Genomic DNA, 20,180 nt, shown 5'->3' with positions numbered 1-20,180 from the left:
CTTAATGAGATAAGCCAGAAAAGAAAGAAAAGTACCCGATGGTTTTGCTCATAGCAGGAGTATAATGGACCAGGCGAGAAAATAGCAAGAATAATGAATAGCCATATACCAGAGACATTTTGTGGGGGTGGAGTGGGGAATGGGATCAAAAATGGGGGGGTGAGGAGGTAAGTGCATGGGATTATGGTGATGGCACACAGGTGACTTGGTGATGGGAAACCTGCGGGGATTACAACTGGGATGGAAAAAAAATGTATAAAATGATGTAAAAATAAACTGTTATAAAATTTAAAAAAATAATAAAAAATGTCAAATCAGAAATAAATGAAATTAAAGTTAGGAAAATAGTGCAAAAAACCAATGAAACCAACACTTGGTTCTTTGAAAAAATAAATAAGATAGAAAAGCCACTAACAAGGCTCCCAAAGAAAAGACAAGAGAAAGAACAAATAAACAATCATAAACGAAAGTGGAGAAATCACAACAGATCCAGCAGAAATCAAAAGAAAAATCAGGGAATATTATGAACAGCTCTGTGCAAACAAGTTTAACAATTTAGCAGATATGGACAAATTCCTACAACTCTACAACCAGCGAAAGCTAGATAAAGGAGAAATAGAATAAGTAAACAGGCCAATTACAAGGAAGAAAATTGAAGAACTCTTCCCAAAATAATCAAAACTCTTCCCAAAAATAAAAGTCCAGGACCAGATGGATGTACAAATGAATTTTACTGAACGCTCAGAAAAGAACTAGTGCCCATTCTACATAGACTCATCCATAAAAATTAAAAAGAAGGAAAACTACCACAAATGTTCTATGAAGCCAACATCACATTAATACCAAAACCTAACAAAGAAATCAGAAAAAAAGAAAAGTTCAGACCAATCTCCCTATTCAACACTGATGCAAAAATCCTGAACAAAATCTTAGCCAACAGAATCCAACAATGCATTAAAAGAATATTACACCATGACCAGGTGGGCTTTACCCCAGGAGCACAAGGATGGTTCAACATCAGAAAATCAGTTAATGTAACCCATCACATCAACCGACAGAAAAATAAAAAAACACAATCATATCAATAGGTGTGGAGAAGGCATTTGACAAAGTTCAACACCCATTTATGGTTAAGGCCTGCAATCCTTGGAAAAGAAGGAACGTACCTCAACATGATAAAACCTTATATGACAAACCCACAGCCAATATCATCCTCAATGGAGAAAAACTGAAAGCCTTTCCTTTGAGATCAGGAACAAGACAAGGGTGTCCACTATTGCCACTGCTCTACAACATTGGAAGTTCTAGCCAGAGCAGTAAGACAGGAAAAAGATATACAATGAATCCAAATTGGGAAAGAAGAAATAAAACAGTTTTTAATTGCAGATGATATGATAATTTACATGGAAAAACCTAAAAACTGTACAGAGAAATTAATCAAAACAATTGATGAGTTTAGTAAGTTAGCAGGATATTAAGTCATTACAGAAAAGTCAGAGGCCTTCCTATACAAAAACAACCAATCACAAGAAGCAGAAATAAATAAAAATAAATCCCCTTTTCAAATAAAACAAAAATAATCAAATACCTGGGAGTCAACCTAACAAAAGAGGTAAAAGACCTATATAAAGAAAACTACAAAACACTGTGAAAAGAAAAACAAGAGGACACCACGAAATGGAGAGACATCCTCTGCTCATGCATTGGGACAATTAACATCATCAAAGTGGCCATCTTACCAAAAGCAATATACAGATTTAATGCCATCCCAATAAAAGTCTCAATGACACTCTTCACAGAAATAGAAAAAATATTGATGAAATTCATAACAACAAAAGACCTCGAATAGCCAAAACTCTCATGACTAAGAAGAAAGAGAATGGAGGCATTACAATCCCAAACTTCAAGCTATACTACAAAGCTATGATAATCAAAACTGCATGGTACCGAACAAGAACAAACATACAGACCAGTGGGTTCGAATAGAAATCCCAGATACAAACCCACAGGTTTATGGGCAGCTAATCTTTGCCAAAGGAGCAAAGAAGATACCATGGAACAAAGAAACATTTTTCAGCAAATGGTGCTGGGAAATCTGGGAAGCTACATGCAATTTAAGTGAGTCTAGATCACTACCTCAAACCATACAAAAAAAATCAACTTGAAGTGAATTAAAGATCTAGACATAAGACATAAGAACGTAAATAATAAAATACCTGCAAGTAAAGCTAGGTCAAACACTACACGACAGACAATTCAGAGACATCTTCGAAGATACAGCACCCAATGCAATGATAGTGAAGGCAAGGATAAATAGATGGGACTACATCAAGTTAAAGAGCTCTGTACAGCAAAAGAGGCATAACAAAAGACATCCCACTGACTGGGAAAAAAATTTTCTCACACAAAACTAGCGAAAAAGTATTGATCACAAAGATATAAGGAGAACTGATGAAACTCAACAACAACAACAAAAAAAAAACATCAAAAAATGGGCAGAAGAGCTAAAAAGACACTTCTCCAAAGAGGAAATGCAGATGGCCAACAGGCATATGAAAAAATGTTCAACATCACTTATAATAAGTGAGATGCAAATAAAAACCAGACTGAGATACTGCCTCATCCCAGTGAGAATGACCTATCTTATAACAACTAGCAACAACAAATGTTGTACAGGATGTGAAGAGAAAGGAACTCTCCTGCACTGCTGGTGGGAATGCAAACTAGTACAACCACTATGGAAAACTGTTTGGAGGTTCCTCAAACTGCTAAACATGGATCTTCCATATGACCCAGTAATCCCACTCCTAGGTATCTACCCAAAAGACACAAAAACACTGATTCAAAATGATACCTACACCCCCATGTTTATTGCTGCTTTATTTACAATTTGAAAGACATGGAAAAACCCAAATACCAAAAAGTAGATGACTGGATAAAAAAGAAGTGGTACATATACACAATGGAATATTACTCAGCAACCAAAAATCAAACAAATGAACACATGGCTTTTGCAGCAACATAAATGGAGCTGGACAAGATCATCCTTAGTGAAAGAAACCAGAAAGAAAAGGAAAAATACCAGATGGTTTCGCTCATAGCAGGAATATAACAGACCAGGCGAGAAAATTATATTAATCATGAACAGCTATATACCAGAGACATTTTATGGTGGTGGAGTGGGGAATGGGATCAAAAACAGTGGGGGAAGAGAAATGCACTGGACTATGGTAATGGCACAAGGGTGATTTGGTGATGGGAAGCCCAAGGGTATTACAACTGAGGTGTAAAAATGCATAAAATGACATAAAAATAAACTGTTATATTATCCATTTTTTAAAAGAATACTCTTCAATAAGTCGTGTTGGGCAAACCGGACTACCACATGCAAAAGAATGAAACTAGAATATTATCACACACCATACACAAAAAGTACACAAAATGGATTTAAAAAAATGGATGCAAGACAAATTGCCATAAAATATATAGAGGAAATTATAGGCATACACTCCATAACATAAACTTCAAAATTAATTTGAGGACTCATCTTCAGAAAATATAAACAGGAAAATGTAAACAGCTGGGAAATATAAACAGCTGGGACTAAAACAAAAAGCTTCTGTAAAGCAAAAGTGACAGCTACCAAAATGAAGAGATGCCCTACTGAATGGGAAAAACACACTTGCACAGCATATAGTTGATAAAGGATTGATGTTGAAGATCTATAAAAGCTCACAACTCTCAACAAAAAGCAAATAGCCAATTAAAGCATGGACAGAAGAGCTTGATACAGACATCTTCCAAAGAAGAATGGAGACAGCCAAGTGGCATATGAAATAAATGTTCAGTTTCACCTATTATCGGGAAAATTTAAATCAAAATCACAATGATATAATGACCCATATTAAACCAACAACAATATAAGGAAGTAATCATATAATCTAGCTATTCTACACCTAGGAACACAAAGTACACAAAAAGGCTAATATGAAAGTAATCCTGCACTCTTACAAGACCAGTGCTCTAACTCCTAAGGTTTAGGGACTTTCCTACATTCTTATGTTTACTGTAGCACTATTTATACGAGCCGTTATTGGAAAAAACTGAAACACAATGGAATACTAGTCAGTGATAAGAAAAGTTAAATTCATGTGATTTGTGCCAACATGAATGGAGCTGGAAGGGATTATGCTAACCAAAGTAACTCAGATGGAAGAAAGTAAATATCAGATGGTTTCACTTATTTGTGGAATATAGAGAAACCAATTAAAGAGTGAAAATAGACAAAACTTGAAATCTGACCTGAAATCTGTGCCATCCAACAAGGGTGGAATAAGAGGGGTCAAAACAGGGGAAGAGCCCAAGGGACTATGATGATGGATCATAGTGTTATGTTATTAGGAGAACTGTGTGGAATAACCTGGTTAGAGAACTTTAATACTGTCTAAAAAATAACAAATATGTAAGAAAAAAGCTCTTCATCTGGAAATAAACTTAATAGCAACCAAGTCAATAAAATCCTGGAAATATAGGTTAGATTGTTACTCTACAATAAGATCAGGTCAAGAGTTTCCTACAGATTATTGGTCTTCAGCAATGAATAGAGATGATTTTTAAATCTTAAATTTTAAAGTTTAAACTTACTAATATTTGTCTTGGGAAATTTGAAAGTAGATCATTCAGAAGAGTACTTTGAATTATAAGAAAGCAACCATGGGATAGTTACTTTGAAAATATCCTCCTGGAAAATAAATAAACTGCAAAATTAACTCATAAAAACTGGGTGGTGTGATCAGCTATTTAGAATTATTAGACATAAGCCAATAAATTTGGAAGACACAATATTTTATAATAAATGATCTTGATCCTTTGTATTTGGCAGAGAATAAATAACAAGACCAGTTATTGAATTGAAATGCCTTGATCACAGTGTTTCATAAATTTGAGGGAAGGTATTTCAAATGATCATCTAGAATATTTGTATAGAGCCTCAACTTCACTCTAAAATATATTTAGAAGGAGTATTTAGAAAGTTTCAGGGAGAATTTAGCTTCTAATTTTTAATGGGGATGGACTGTACTATTCTAGGGAGAATGGGTGCAGCACCATGCTCTTCAGTGAATGAACAGTAATATTTACAATCCCAGTCAGAAGCCACTCTGCATAAACATTTAGACAGCATCATTTCCCAAGGGGTTATTTTGTTCATGAATTTAATCTTTTAATGAGTGTGCTATGTGAAGAATGATCTGTTTAAAATGAGAGATGGGAAAATTTCAATTTTTTTATTTGACTTTTAAGAAAATGGGATCTTTTAAGGAGAATTGACATTGGGCCTGTGTAGTCTCGCAAGATTCCTGCCCTACAGTATTTTTAAATCTGCCCTCATTCTAGTCCTGGTTCTAAAATTCCAACCCATAAAATTTTGAATCTATAATAGTGACGGTAACCCATTGTGAATTAATTTTCTTTCCCTGTTGTCTTACTAACACATCAAACACATACTTTTGCATTATTGAAAGCAAAGTGAGCAAAGGTAGAGTGTTAGGTCTCACCTATGTACTCACAATTGAAAACCACAACTCAAGCTCAGGTTGCAAAATCAAGTTTTATTTATAAAGGGAGATTGGAATAAGGGGAGTGTTCCTAAAGCCACAAATGGCCAGTTGTCCTATCCCAGGTAGTGTCCACAGTGTCCAAAAGTCCAGATCACAAGCTTCAGTATGATGGACTTCAGTATGATGCTGAAAGAAGGCTGGAACTGGTCTCACAACAATAAGTGGTGGGTCAGGATCCAACTAAACTTTGACATCTAGAGTGGCCACAGGTGCTGCTAAGGAGAGCACTTTCTAACTAGCGAAAGTCTAGTTTCCTCCTGAAGTTTTTTCCAAGCTGAGTTAAACTTTTTTGAGTCTAGCTGACTTCCCAAGTTCACTGAAACCTTCCTAAGAAGCTCCTTTTTCACTGACTTAAGCCTTCCCAAACTAAATCAAGCCTCTCCTCTCAATCTACCTAAATCCTCCTCTGAAGCTTTTAGTTATATCCCCCTTCAGTGTACCCACCTTTCAAGCTTGATTGATCCATTTCCAAACTAGCTGTTTTCAAGAGCTGACTGGTGCTGGTGTAAGCTTGAGCCAAAATGATGCTAGTTGGAGCTCAGATCTGGTCTGTTTTTAAAACCAGCTCAGGGTTTAAAACCAAAACACAGTAGTATATTCAACCTACACTGCTCAGAGCTATAACAGGACAGGCAAATTATGCTGAATCTAATGACACTGGTGAGGTTCAAAAATGAATGTTATCTCCAAAATTGCTGTAGGTGTTTTTCTTTCTGTTTTCCTAAACCCAAATCTGGCCATGCCAGGTCAGTCACCCAAATCAGCTGCCAAGAGGTAGCACAGGTTAATGGAGACCCCTGTGGCTTCAGAGAAGCCAGACACCCAAGGCTGGGTGTTGTGTAACTTCTGGAAAATGTAAATAGCTACTCATTTTTATTGAAGAGATTTATTTTATTTATTTGTTTATTCATATAGGCAGTGAAAGGATTCACCAGAGACAGACTGGAGAGCAGAGCAGGTGGATCTCCTGAAATACACTGCTGAGGGAAGCAGTGGGTGAGACAAGAGAGATCTGCTGTGCCGTATGGGCTAGATGCCTCACTGGAGATTGAGCTCAGGTGGCAGTGGCTGGTAATAGCTTTATAATGCTGAGACTTTAGCCCCCTATGCCACCAGGGAGGCCCCATGATGATAGCTACTCTTAGAGTTTAGACCATTTACATTTAGATTAAATACTGATATGTTAACATCTATATTTGTCATTTGTTTTATCTTTTTATCATTTTCCCCTTGCTTTATTGTGTTCTTCTTATTCATTTTTCTGTTGGTTTTTATTTTAGGATATCTTGTAGAAATTTTTGTGGAGGTTTAGTCATAATGAATTTCAGGAGTTTATGTTTGTCTGAGAACGTCCTTATTTTGTCTTCATAAAGCAAGGAGATCTTTTCAAGGTACAGTGTTCTTGGTTGGCATTTGCTGTTTTGAAGTTTGTTGAATATGATACTCCATTCTCTTCTTGCTCATAGTGTTTCTTCAGAGAGATCTCATGTCAGCCTAATTGGTTTTCCTTTGTAAGATAACTTGTTCTTCCCCCTTTTCAGTGTCATTGTTTTTTCCTTGTCTTGGACTTTCACAAGCTTTACTATTATGTGTCTTGCTGTGGTTTTCTTTTCATTGAGGAAATTTGGTGTTCTTCTCATGTCTTTTATGTCTATATTCATTTCCTTTTCCACACTTGGAAAGTTCTCTTAGATTATCTCCTTGAGTAAATTCTCATTTCCTTTTTCTCTCTCCTCACCTTCTGGAATGCATACTGCTCTTCTACTTCCTCTCCTCATGTTGTCTGATGATCGTCTAAGAATTTCCTCATTCCTTTTCATTTTTATTTCTCTTTTGGTTATTTTTACTTCTGTACCTTTAAGAGAACTAATCTGTTCTTCTATTTTATTGATTCTGTTTTCATTGCTTTTCCCAGAGTTCTTTAGTTCTTCCATTGATCTTTTAATCTCCTGGGTTTCTATTTTTTCCTTCTTTAGGGAGTCAATTTCATACTTCAGTTCCTTTTCTCATTTCATTTTTTTTTCTTTTCATCTTCTTTAGGTTGTTTAATCATGATGACTTTAAATGCTCAATCTGGCAGGCAGAAATATTCCATGTCATATGTTCAGTTCTGGTGGCTGAACTTCTTTTTGTGGTGTGTGTTTGCCTTAGGGGCTCATTTGTTTAGTTATAATTTTCCCACTTCTTGCTTTTTTTCTTTAAGAATTATTTATTTATTCATACAAGAATTAGGGTATAGGCCAGAGACAGGATGGGGAGCAGGACAGGCAGATGTACTGAAACACACCACTGAGGGGAGCAGCGGATGGGTTAGGAGAGGTCTGCCATGCCATGTGGGTTACCCCCCTGGCCAGGGATTGAATTTGTGCTGCAGTATTTGTAGATAGCTTCACAGTGCTGTGATTTAACTTTTTGTGCCACCAGTGAGGGCCTCTGCATCTTGCCTTCAAGTTCTATGCTGTGGAATCTCTTTGAGGTGCTCTGGCTGCCTCTTGTTGTTTGTGGCAGATAGAGAGGGATAGAGAGGGAGCCTCTCTATCTCATTCCACCATGATCTGTGGGGGCTTTTATGAGTGTGCACTTACCAACTGTCCTCTGATTGTTTGCAGATCTTCCTCTTTCTGCTCCAGGTGTCATCCTGTATATTTGCTATTTTTTTTTAAGATTTATTTATTTATGCATACAGAACTGGGTACAGGACAGAGGTGCAGGGGCAGTGAGAAGATTCACCAGAGACAGAGCAGGGAGCAGAACAAGCCAACTGATGAAGTACACTGCTGAGGGGAGCAGTGGGTGGGTCAGGATCCATATGCTGTGCCATATGGATCAGGGGATTGAACTCATGCTGATCAGGGGATTTCAGATCAGGGGATTGAACTCATGCTGAAGTGGCCATGCTGAAGAGGCTTTAGCTTTTCAGTGCTGTGCTTTAATCCACTGTGCGACCAGGGAGGGCCCAGGACTGGGTTTTTTAACAGCTGCAGTTGCTCACTTAGGTCAAGTTCCTGGAAGTTGAAAGGTGCTGGCTTTGTGGGTGGGGGAGTGTAGCAGGTTTCTGCTATTTTTTGCACTCAGTTGCCATTTTCTTCCTTGAGCAGATTGCCAGTATTGCCCTGTTTATTTTGTGTGTCCCAGTTTTCATGGATACCTACCACTTTGTCTCTCTTTTTTAGCTGAATCTATGGGAGGACTTAGGAGCAGTGTTTCTTCATCGCCAGGCTGATCCTGAAGTTAGGACAGACTTTTTTTTAACATTAAACATGCCTATGGGACCCATTTTGAACAAGAACTCAGTATGCAAAACCTTACCAAGATGGAAAAACATCTTTTCGTCCTAGAAAATCTTTATCACAGATAAGGTTGACCCCACTTTCATGCCCTCAGTCTGCTACTGACATGACTCTGTATATAATTTTCATAAAGGCCAGGAGATAGGGTGAATTTTATGGAGTTTTAAATCTATGAGTTTTGAGGCATCTGAAAAAATATGTATAGTCTTTTTATTTACAAGCTTGATTTTGCTGCACTGAATATGAAACTTTTTGTAAATACATTGAATAACAAGCAGAGAAATCAGTGTATGTTTTAAGTAGGAGGGGGTAACTCTATTGGTCTTATTAACATTTCATGTGTAAGCTGATTTTAGGCTAGCATGAATTATGCAACTTATTCCTACACCTTTTGAAAAATGTTAAAATGCATATACTCTGGACTTATAAGTCTACAAAGTTTTTTTTTTTTTTAATAATATAGGTTTTGTGTGTACTCTCAAGGAACTTGCCTTCTAATGAGGGATGTTGACATTTTTAAATGATTGTTTCACTTAAGCAGCTTCAGCAATGTAAGAATCTGTGGTCAGCTTGCCAGAGACCCGTATCACCATCTACTATAATCTTCACCCAGGCATTGGATTTCAAAAGTAGAAAAGTCCACAGTTATTAAGGAATTTTGAGCTCTGATTATGGTTTTGCTTGTTAGCCACTTTTAGGGTAAGAATATTCCATCCCGAGAACACAGTTTCTGAGTTGCTCTTGACCTGTAGTACTCTGATTTAGCCATGGATCATGAAGAACAAACACATCCTAAGAAGAGTGTACTCTTCAATAGGTACAGAATTAATGTATCCTACAACCAGAGTCCCCAAATTACCAATCCAAATCAGGTCTGCTGCTGCTTCTTATTATCAAATTAGCAGGCATATTAGAGATTTCCTTGATTTTTTATTTCACTTTATGCCAACCACATTTCATATGCCACTCACATTTGTTCTCTCTGTTGTGCACTCCAGCACCCACCTAGATCTTGATTTAAGCAGATAAACTGAAATTTGCACAAAAATTGTGGCCTTGCACATCACTCCAGCAGATCTAGCTTCTTCACCCAGTACATATTTTAATAATCCCTTTTACTGAAGCCCAGCCATTTAGAGAGGCTGTAGAAAGAACCAGAACAAGTCCATAAACCAACAGAGACATTGCACTACAGGTGATGAGTTCTCATTTTTTCCCATTCTTCAGGGAAGATTATTATCTAAAAATTAGAAACTATATGTATTTGCTTAGTACTCCAATTAAATACTTTCTTCAAATATACTATGTATGCAAAGGCAAATTTGTCTTTGAATATTCAAAATCATTTCTCAGTAAAACTTTCCTACAAGAGAATTGAAGCAAGGACTAGATCTAGCTGTTTTGTTAATATATTAACAGATTTATATAGAAAATACAACATTTTAGCAACCTGGTTTGCAAATGCCTACTGGACTGCAAATAACTCATATGAACAAATGTGTTCTTGAAGTTCCCAGGAAGGCATTTAAATAAGAGATCTCAGAGTAGCTTCTTAATGCCATACTCATACTCCTCCCTACTAGAGAAAATTTCATAGAAATCCCTAAATAATAATACAGATTAGAAGAAATGGAGACACAGCTGTTTAACACTATATTTTGCCAAATGGAAACACATTATTATTACAAGAGTAAATACCTATTGGCCTATCATTCTACTGCCCTGATGTCTCCTTTAATAAATACTTTTTGTAAATTTGAATATGAAAAGACACTATTTACTTAATTAGTGATAAAGAGTCTCTAATATAACTGTAATTGTGTTTCTTCATTTCCATATCTTTGAAAGTACCACTAATTCCTGTAGTAAACCCTCTGCTATTGGGAAAGACATTAAGTTTCTAGAAGCTTGTTTGAATCAAGAATAACTGAATGAAATCACAACATTATGAGCTTTATTGTGTATATATAGGCTAATAACTGTGATTAAAAATATTTGTGTTCAGGTAGGTATTTATTTTAGTGCTTATTTTGCCTTTTTTTCCATTTTATTACAGATTTTTAAGAACATGGGCTCTGATGACACAGTACAAGCACAAGGAAGTCGGAGGTTGATCAGCTTTTCTCTCTCAGGTATGGTTTTGTTCAGCTTATAGCCCTGTTAAGGAAATAAGAATGTCAACCCACATTCAGGAGATCCACTTTAGTTTGACTCATACCTACAATTTACTAGACCTTTCAGTGTTTTCCGTGTAAAACAAAATTTATAGATTTATTCCATTTAATTAACTTGGCTATTGGAATAATGCTGCAATGAAATAGGAGTGCTTAGATCCCTTCAAATAAGTATTTTGCATTCTATGTGTAGGAGTGGAATTGCTGGATCATATGGTATAATTATTTTTAACATTTTGAGATATCAGTGTAATGTTTCCATAGAGTCTGGGCTAGATTACAACCTCAAGAATACACAAGTTTTTCTTTTTCTCCATATCCTTGCCAACATATAGTTCTAGACCTTGGTATGAGATACATATGGGCCATATCTCATAGGTATGAGATGGTATCTCATTTTGACTTTGTTCTTGCACTTCCTTAGTGATGAAAGAGGATAAACGTTTTTTTTCCATGTGTCTGTTAGCCACATGAATATCTTTTTTGGAGAAGTGTCTATTTAGCTTTTATGTCCATTTTTGTTTGCTTGTTTCCCCGTTATTAAGTTGCTTGTTTTTTTAATTAATTAATTTATTTTAGTATTATCTCATTTTAGGATATATGATGTACACATACAAGGTGACTTTAAAAAAAATAATAATTTCTTTCAATGTGTAAAAGCTTTTTAGTTTGATGTAGTCCCATTTGTTCATTTTTGCTTTTGTTTTCCTTGCATAGGAGTTGAGTGCACAAAGATATCATTGAAGTCAATATCAGAGAGTGTTTTACCTATGGTTTCTTCTTTTTGTTTATGGTTTTAGATCTTATCTCCAAGTTTTAAATCCATTTTGTGTATGAAATGAGATGGTGTTCTGGTGTTGAAACTTCCTGTCCATGAATATGAACTATCTCTCCATTATCTTTCTTAGTTTTATTAATCAGTTTTGTAGTTGTTTTCATGCAGATCTTATATGTATTTTGTTAGATTTAAGCTTATGTGTTTCATTTTGTTTTAGTGCTAATGTAAGTGATATTATGTTTTTAACACAAATTTCAAATTCCACACATTTTAACACAAAGTCCACTGTTGAGTGGTGTTATAAAGGAAGTGAATGGCTTTTTGTCTATTAACCTTTTATCCTATGACCTTACTATAATGATTTATCAATGCATCGTCAGATAACACATTTGTTCTACTGGTTCTCACTTAAACAAGAAAAGCCCCAGTTGACTGTGCATATCCCAAATATGCATTGCAATTCATTCATTTGATCTCAGGTCTCTGACATGTACTATCTGCAACATGTTTTAATTTGACAAAGTAAGGCAATCATTTTCAAACTGTGTTCAGTGGTATTCTATAGCTCCATGCCATTGTGTCTCTTCAAAGAACACTTAGGTGAGAATTGAGTATGTGTGGTTATGAGATTTGTATATCACTTTAGCTAGGGAAAAGCAGTATTTATTTGTATTTTTAAGTTTGAATTATTTTATTTTACAGAAGAGTTGCAAATCTAGCACAAAGATTTTCCATGTACACTTTATGTAGTTTACTCATTGTTAACATATTACAGAATTACAATACATTATTAAAACTAAAAAATATTCAACTATTGTATTCATACTAATTACTAAAATTCAGATTTTATTTGGATTTCATTGGTTTTTAAACAAATGTACAGAAAAAACTCAGCTTTTCCTGTCTTACCTATTGTATATCTCAAAGTAATTTCACATCCATTACTTATTGAATATTCCATATTTTTATGAGGTCAAAGTGAATGATATATGGACACAATGGGATATTCCTCACTTATTAGCAAACATAAAATCTTATTCATTTTTACAACAGGGATAGAAGTGGAGGGGATTCTGCTAAGAATCTTTCCCCAAGAGGGGAAAGACAAATACCATATGATTTCAGGCATTAGTGGAATATTAAAAAAGAAAGCAAAACAAACAGAAAAATACAAACCCTTGCAATCTGACTACAGAACTAAAGCTCCCAGATGAGGAAGACAAAAGTGGGGCTGGGTACCCAGTAGCAGGAGGTTATTGGTGCTTTGGTAATACAAATAGTTTGGGAATATACATTTGAATAGGGTAAATCTGTACCCCTAAATATATAATGTTGTAAGCTGCCATCATCTCAATAAAATAATAAATTAACTATATAAAATACTGTAAATACAACTATACATACAGAAATCTCTTAATCTCAATAAAATGAAAATAATCAATCCAACTGAAAACTAGATTAAAAAATGTGAGCACACTTTTTTTTGTGACATTTCACCAAAAAAGACATATATAGAAAGCAAATAAGCATGGATGAAAAGATGTTCCATATCATATATTATAGGGAAATGTAAATGGAAATAATATTTCACTATACACCTATTAGAATGCCCAAAATGTAAATGTAAAGGATAAACTGTCAATAAATAAGCCTTCATGTATTAATAATCACCCTAAATATGATTGTACTGAGGTCACCAGTTAAAAGGTACAGAATGACAAATTGAAGGGGCAAAAATCATGACGTCTACTTTTTGCATATCAAAAACTATTTCAGCTCTAAAGAAAAATAAATGTAAAGTGAAAAACTGGAAAAAAAGTATTTCAGGCTAATAGCACAGGGGAAAAAATGAGGAATTGCTATTCAAATGTCTGTAAATTATACTTTTTTGTCATAAAAGGTAATCAGTGACAAAGATGGGCACTGCATAATGATCAATGGAAAACTTCAAGAAGTATCATGGTCATCAATGTGTATACACCCAATATAGGTGTACCAAAATACAGAAAACAACTATTAACAAACTTAAAGCTACACATGAGGAGGCTAATAGGAGGAGATATCGATCAGCACATAGTTTACATATAGTTTCTCTCATCCTGAGAGAAAGTTAACTAGAAGAAAATTGCCCCAGTGAAACTACCACCTAATAGGTGGACCTGGTACAATCTTCTATCCCCAAAGAAATTCCTCTCAAGAGTACACGGAATATTCTCAAGATATAAATCATATGGTGGAACATAGAACATGTCTCAAAAAAAGTGAAAATAGAAATTACGTCAAACATTTTCTTTTAAAGATTTATTTATTTATGCTTACAGAAGTAGGGTACAGGCCAGAGGTTCAGGGGCAGTGAGAGGATTCACCAGAGACAGAGTGGGGAACAGAACAGGCAGATTGACAAAATACACTGCTGAGGTGAGCAGCAGGCAAGACAGGAGGTCTGCTGTGCCATGTGGGTCAGCTCCGTGTGCTGCATTGGCTTCTGAGAGCTTCATAATACAGTGATTTAACCCGTTGCACCACCAGGGAAAACCCAACATCAAACATTTTTATGACAGTGGAATAAAGCTAATTATTTATTAGCACAAAAGAAACCTGAAAATATAATATGTGGAAACTAAGCAAAATGCTTTGAATAATACCTGAGTCAGTAAAGAAATCAAAAGATAAAGTTTTTCCTGAAGACTAACAAACTATCAATTCAATAGGAATAACTAACAGCAGCATTATTGGAAAGACATAGCAATATAGAACTAAATCCATAATCAGAAACAACTGTTCTAAATAATTTAAATATACATCTGAGAAAACTAGGAAAAAGTAATCTAAAATTGTAGAAATAAGGAAATAATAAGTAGAGAGGAAATATGGGCCCTCCTGGTGGCGCAGCAGGTTAAAGCACAGCACTAAGAAGCTAAAGCCACTTCTGCATGAGTTCGATCCCTGCCTGTCCCGGAGGTGATCCACATGGCGCGGCAGACCTCTCCTGACCTGTCTGCTGCTCCCCTCAGCAGTGTACTTCGTACATCTGCCTGTTCTGCTCCCCACTCTGTCTCTGGTGAATCCTCTCACTGCCCCTGCACCTCTGGCCTGCACCCAAGTTTTGTATGCATAAATAAATAAATCTTTAGAAAAAAAAATAAGTAGAGAGGAAATAAATTATTTAGAAACCAAAAAAAAAAAAGACAATGTGCAAATCAGTGAACCCAAAACTGTTTCTTTGAAGGGCAAACAAATTTGATAAACCTGTAACTCGACTCACTAAAAAGAGAGAAAACTGAATAAAATGCCAGAAATAAAAGAGATGAAATTACAACAAACACCACACATATGCAAGGGTCATAATATATTATTATGAATATCTATGGAAAAATAATTAGACAATCTAGAAGAAATGGACATGTATCTTTATACAACGTTCGACTGAACCAGGATGACGTAGACAATGTGAATGGACCAATCACAGCAAAGAAGTTGAAAGGGAATAAAAAGTCTCCTTAAAAATAAAGACTCAGGGGGCCCTCCTTGGTGACTCAGCAGGTTAAAGCAGAGCACTAAGAAGCTAAAGCCACTTCAGCATGAGCTCGATCCCCAACCCTGGAGGTGATCCACATGGTGCAGCAGACCTCTCCTGATCTGCCTGCTCTCCCCTCAACAGTGTACTTTCATCAGATGCCTGTTCTGCTCTCCACTCTGTCTCTGATGAAGCCTCTCACCACCCCTGCACCTCTGGCCTGACCGCCAGTTCTGTATGCCTAAATAAATAAATCTTTTAAAATAATAATAGAGACTCAGGATCAGATGGCTTCTCTTGTGAATTGTGCTTATCATTCAAAGAGGATCAAATATCTGTTGTCAAAAAGGATAGAACATTCCCAAGCACATTTTACAAAGCCAACGTTACCTTGATCACAAACAAATAAGAAAAAAATATTAAACCCTGTAGACTGATGTCTTTTATAAATATAAACACAAAGTCCTCAAAAAACCTTGACGAATTGAACCTAGCAATATATATAAGAGAATCATCCATTGTGACAAAGTGGGATTGATACCAGGGATACAAGGTTGGTTCAGTATATGAAAATCAATCACAGCAATTCATCACTGACATCAGCAAAAAGAAAGATAAAATCACAAAGATCTTTCAATAGATGCTGAAAAAAAATATTTGACAAGATTTACCACTCACATTTAAAGAAATTATCTGTCAAATGGGAATGAAAGGAACTTAAGATGTCATTCATTACAAATCCACAGTGAACATTATACTCAATGGCTGTAAACTGAATGTATTTTCCCCAAGATCTAGAAAACAACAAGGATGTCACTTTCACCTCTACTATTCAACATAGTTTTGGAAGTTATACCCAGAGAATTTAGACAAGTAAAGTTTATAAAAGGAATTGAAATTTGGAAATTTGTACATTACTGTGAAAATTGTGATATGAATCTATCACTATTCAGAGAAAATACAATTAAATACATAAACAATTCAAAGATTCTACAAGAACCCTGCTAGAAATAATAAATGAATAAGTAATATGGCATATAAATTATAGCAACACACAAAGATCTCTTGTTCCTATATGGAAACAATGACTTAGAAGAGAGATAATGCAGTTATAAATACCTGAAATACCTTGTGAAAAACTTAATAGAGGATGTGAACAACTTAAACACTGAAAACGTTAAGAAAATAACTGTCAAAGAAAATAATAGAAGTTTCGAATGAATGAAAAAGTATCTCGTGTTCATGAATTTGAAACAAACTTTGTCAATATGGCCATATTAGCTGAAGTAATGTACAGATTCAGTACAAAACTGATTTTAAAAATCCCAATATTTCTCCTTTATTATTTTTTAAGACTTTATTTTTCTGTAGAAGAAAAGGGGTGTAGGCCAGAAGTGGGGAGGGCTTGATGGGATTCAATTGTTCTGCTTCAGTAGGGAGCAAAACAGGCAGATCTACTGAAATCCACAGCTGAGGGAGCATTGAGTGAGACAGGAGTGGTCTGCTGAGCCATGTGGGCAAGCAGCCTGGTCAGAGATCAAGCTCAGGCTATTGTGTTGGGCTGACATGGTGATAGAAGTGAGAATTAACACCTAGGCAACCAGGGAGGCCCTTCCCAATGATATTATTTTTAAAGATTTATTTATTTATGCATACAGAACTAGGGTACAGGCCAGAGGTGCAGGGGCAGTGAGGGGATTCACCAGAGACAGAGTGGGGAGCAGAACAGCAGATCGACAAAGTAAACTGCTGAGGGGAGCAGTGGGTGAGACAGGAAAGGTCTGCTGCGTGAAGTGGATCACCTCTGGGGCTGGGAGTCAAACTCCCACTGAAGCCACTATGGCAAGCTTGCAGAGCTGTGTCCTAACCCGTTGCACCCCCAGGGAGGGCCCCCAATGATATTTCTTAAGAAAACAGAACAATTATATATTTTATGTGTATGTATCCACGAAAGACCCCAAATAGCTAAAAAATATCCTAAGTGAATAAAAGAAAAATAAGGCATTATTTGACTATTTGATTTCAATTTATACTTACAGCAAAAGTAATCAAAATAGTTAGATGATACACTCCTGGACAGCAACTACACAGGTATTTGGATACAAAACTCAAATGACAAGGAAAACAAAACCAAAAATAAACAAATGGTACTACAGATTTTTTTTTTTAAACCAAAGTAAAAATTACAAAAAAAAAAAAAATGTAACAAACTGAGTGGGAGAAGATTTTTCCCACATCACATGTCTGGCAAGTGGTTAATTTCCAAAATATATAAAGGATGAATACAACTCAAAAAATAACAACAAATCCCAACCAAAAAATTGGAAAAAAGACAGATAGTTCTGCAATGAAGACATTCAAATGGCCTAAATACACATGGCAAAATATAAGCATTACATATTATAGGGAAAGAAAATGTAAGTCAAAACCTTCATGAGATACCACCTCACCTCCATGAGAATAGTCTTTGGCAGAATGATTGTAAACAATAAATGTTGATGAGGATGGTACATAAAAGGAATAGTCATCCATTGTGAGAATGCATTATAATTTGATGCAGCCTTCATAGATAATGGTAAGGTTATTCCTCAGAAAAGAAGGGAGGAAGGGAGGAAGGAAAATACCAAATGATTTAGGAATACCACTGCTAGGTATTTAGGACCAAAAGTGTTCTTACATGTATTCATTCAATAATTTCCTAGTTGAACAAATAGAGACTTGAGTTCATTTGTTATAATGTTTAATAGTGTATGTGACAAAATTAAAAAAAATCTAAGTCTACTTACTCCTAAACTATTGTACTTTTAAATTATACTCCCACTGCAATAGCTTTGAACATTTCTACTCCATGAAAATAGGTTTTAATAAATACCCATATTGAACTGAAGAATATACATTTACATAAAGAAAGATATAAACATTTACTGAAGGACATGAAAGAGGAACTGAAAATGAAAAAGCATGTTTTCGAGTGACAAGTTTTGATATTATAAATGCACCAATTTTTCTAAAACCAGCCCATAAATCCGAAATCCCAAATATTGGCAGGGGAGTTACAATAAATGTGTAAGTAGTCAAGCAATATGGTTATTTTTAGGAAACAAAAAAAAGGTTTATCAGGTATCTAAATATATGATAGGATGTGTTGATTCAGATATGACTATTTGTTTGATAGATTATAGAGGGTGTATAAAAAGACCCATCTGTACCTCAAAATTTAACCTAGGCCTAAAATTACATTTTTATAAAAGTTAATGCAGCCTATGTTTAAAAGTACATACTTTAGAATCAAATCACAGTTTCAAATTTCATTACTAAAATTGACCATATTCTGAAGAACTGATAAAGTTACTTAGTTTATAATCTTCCATTTTCTTTTCTCAAATTAGAGATACATCTACTTTACAGAGTTTGTGGTTAAGATTAAGTCAGATAATGTATGTGCAGGGCATAGATTAATTCCCAGAATTTAGCAACTCGTCAATAAATGACAGTTGGAAGTAGTGATGGTAGACTATTTTATGATGTATAAATTTGTATGTCTGTCATGCTCTGGGACAGGTGCAGCCCCAGATTTGTTGATTCACTAGGAATACTGAGCCATGAGTTACTCTCATTGCTATGATTTATTACACTTGAAGAATGTAAAATAAACAAAGGAAAAAACTGCCAGCAGTTTATTCTGATGGAAACCAAGTGTGAAATCCATGAATCCTCTCCCTGTGGAGTCACACACAATGCCTTCATATTCCCATAAACAAGCTGTGGCAATGCATAGGAAATGTTGTCTACCATGAAGGCTCCTCACAGACTCAGTGCCCAGGGTTTTCAGTGGGAGTTGATTGTAGAGGCACTTCCTGCCTAGTACTTACCAAAATTCCACACTTCCAGAAGAAAGTGTGAACCTCACAGTTTGTAAGCCAGTTTAGATTCAGTGAGCCACTCTTACCCGCCCTGAGATGGTGGGAACCCTCTGATATTTAACTTCCCAAACTATATCTCTGAATCAGCTTCATAAGCAGGCTGCTGAATTACCTCTTTTCTATACACAATCCTCTAGTGTAATTTGGGTTTTGCAAATTTTCATCATGCTTGCTGTATTTTTTCTCCTTTTAGTCCCCTCATGATAATATATTATGCAGGATACTAAAAATAATTTAATTATGGAAACAACCTTTAATCAACTTAAAACATACCAGGTTGAGAATCAATTCAATGTATATCAATTCAGTGCATCTTTACATCCATTTCTTTCATATATTGACAAGTTACTGAATTCTGGAAATTAATCTATGCCCTTTACATTACAACACTATATATGATTTAGAGGACTAGGCTTTCACCCTTTAAATGTATGTTATCACAACATGTCCACCACCAAAGTATCCATAATCCTTCACTGTAGTCCATTGAATCCCAATCCTATTTAGCCCTTCCCCCTCACTCTCTCCCTCTGGTAGTCTCAATTCCATAGTCACATTTCTAGGGCTTGATTAATTTGATTTATCTTGTCTGTTACTTCATTGTTTTTATATTTTACATATGAGAGAAAAAATCTGGTATTTGCTTTCTCCTAAAAGATAAAAATCATATGATTATGTTTGTTGACATTAATAAATACAAAAATGATATAATTTATCTCAGAGTAACTATAACCTTCATTACAAATTATATATAGATATATGTCACTCTCTCAAATTATATATATGTATTATATATGTGTGTTATATATATGTATATATTGAGAAAGAGAGTGATTATATCTATATAGATATATAAAATCTTATGCTGTGGAAAAGGATT

At 35.3% G+C, this 20,180-nt stretch overlaps 1 protein-coding gene across 6 annotated transcripts in view; it reads left to right on the top strand.

Moving 5' to 3' along the window:
• HECW1 (HECT, C2 and WW domain containing E3 ubiquitin protein ligase 1) overlaps positions 1–20,180 on the top strand; it is a 426,246-nt gene that overhangs the window by 246,699 nt on the left and 159,367 nt on the right. For all 6 annotated transcript variants that reach the window (XM_012720822.1, XM_004676647.2, XM_012720820.1 and 3 more), the window contains one exon: positions 10,965–11,040. In XM_012720822.1, coding sequence (XP_012576276.1) covers positions 10,965–11,040 — 76 coding nt within the window. The remainder of the gene's footprint in view (positions 1–10,964; positions 11,041–20,180) is intronic.

Source organism: Condylura cristata, unplaced genomic scaffold (genome assembly GCF_000260355.1).
Source record: "Condylura cristata isolate star-nosed mole 26May11 unplaced genomic scaffold, ConCri1.0 scaffold00005, whole genome shotgun sequence".
Lineage (NCBI taxonomy): Eukaryota > Metazoa > Chordata > Mammalia > Eulipotyphla > Talpidae > Condylura > Condylura cristata.
This window is presented reverse-complemented; position numbering and strand designations above follow the sequence as displayed.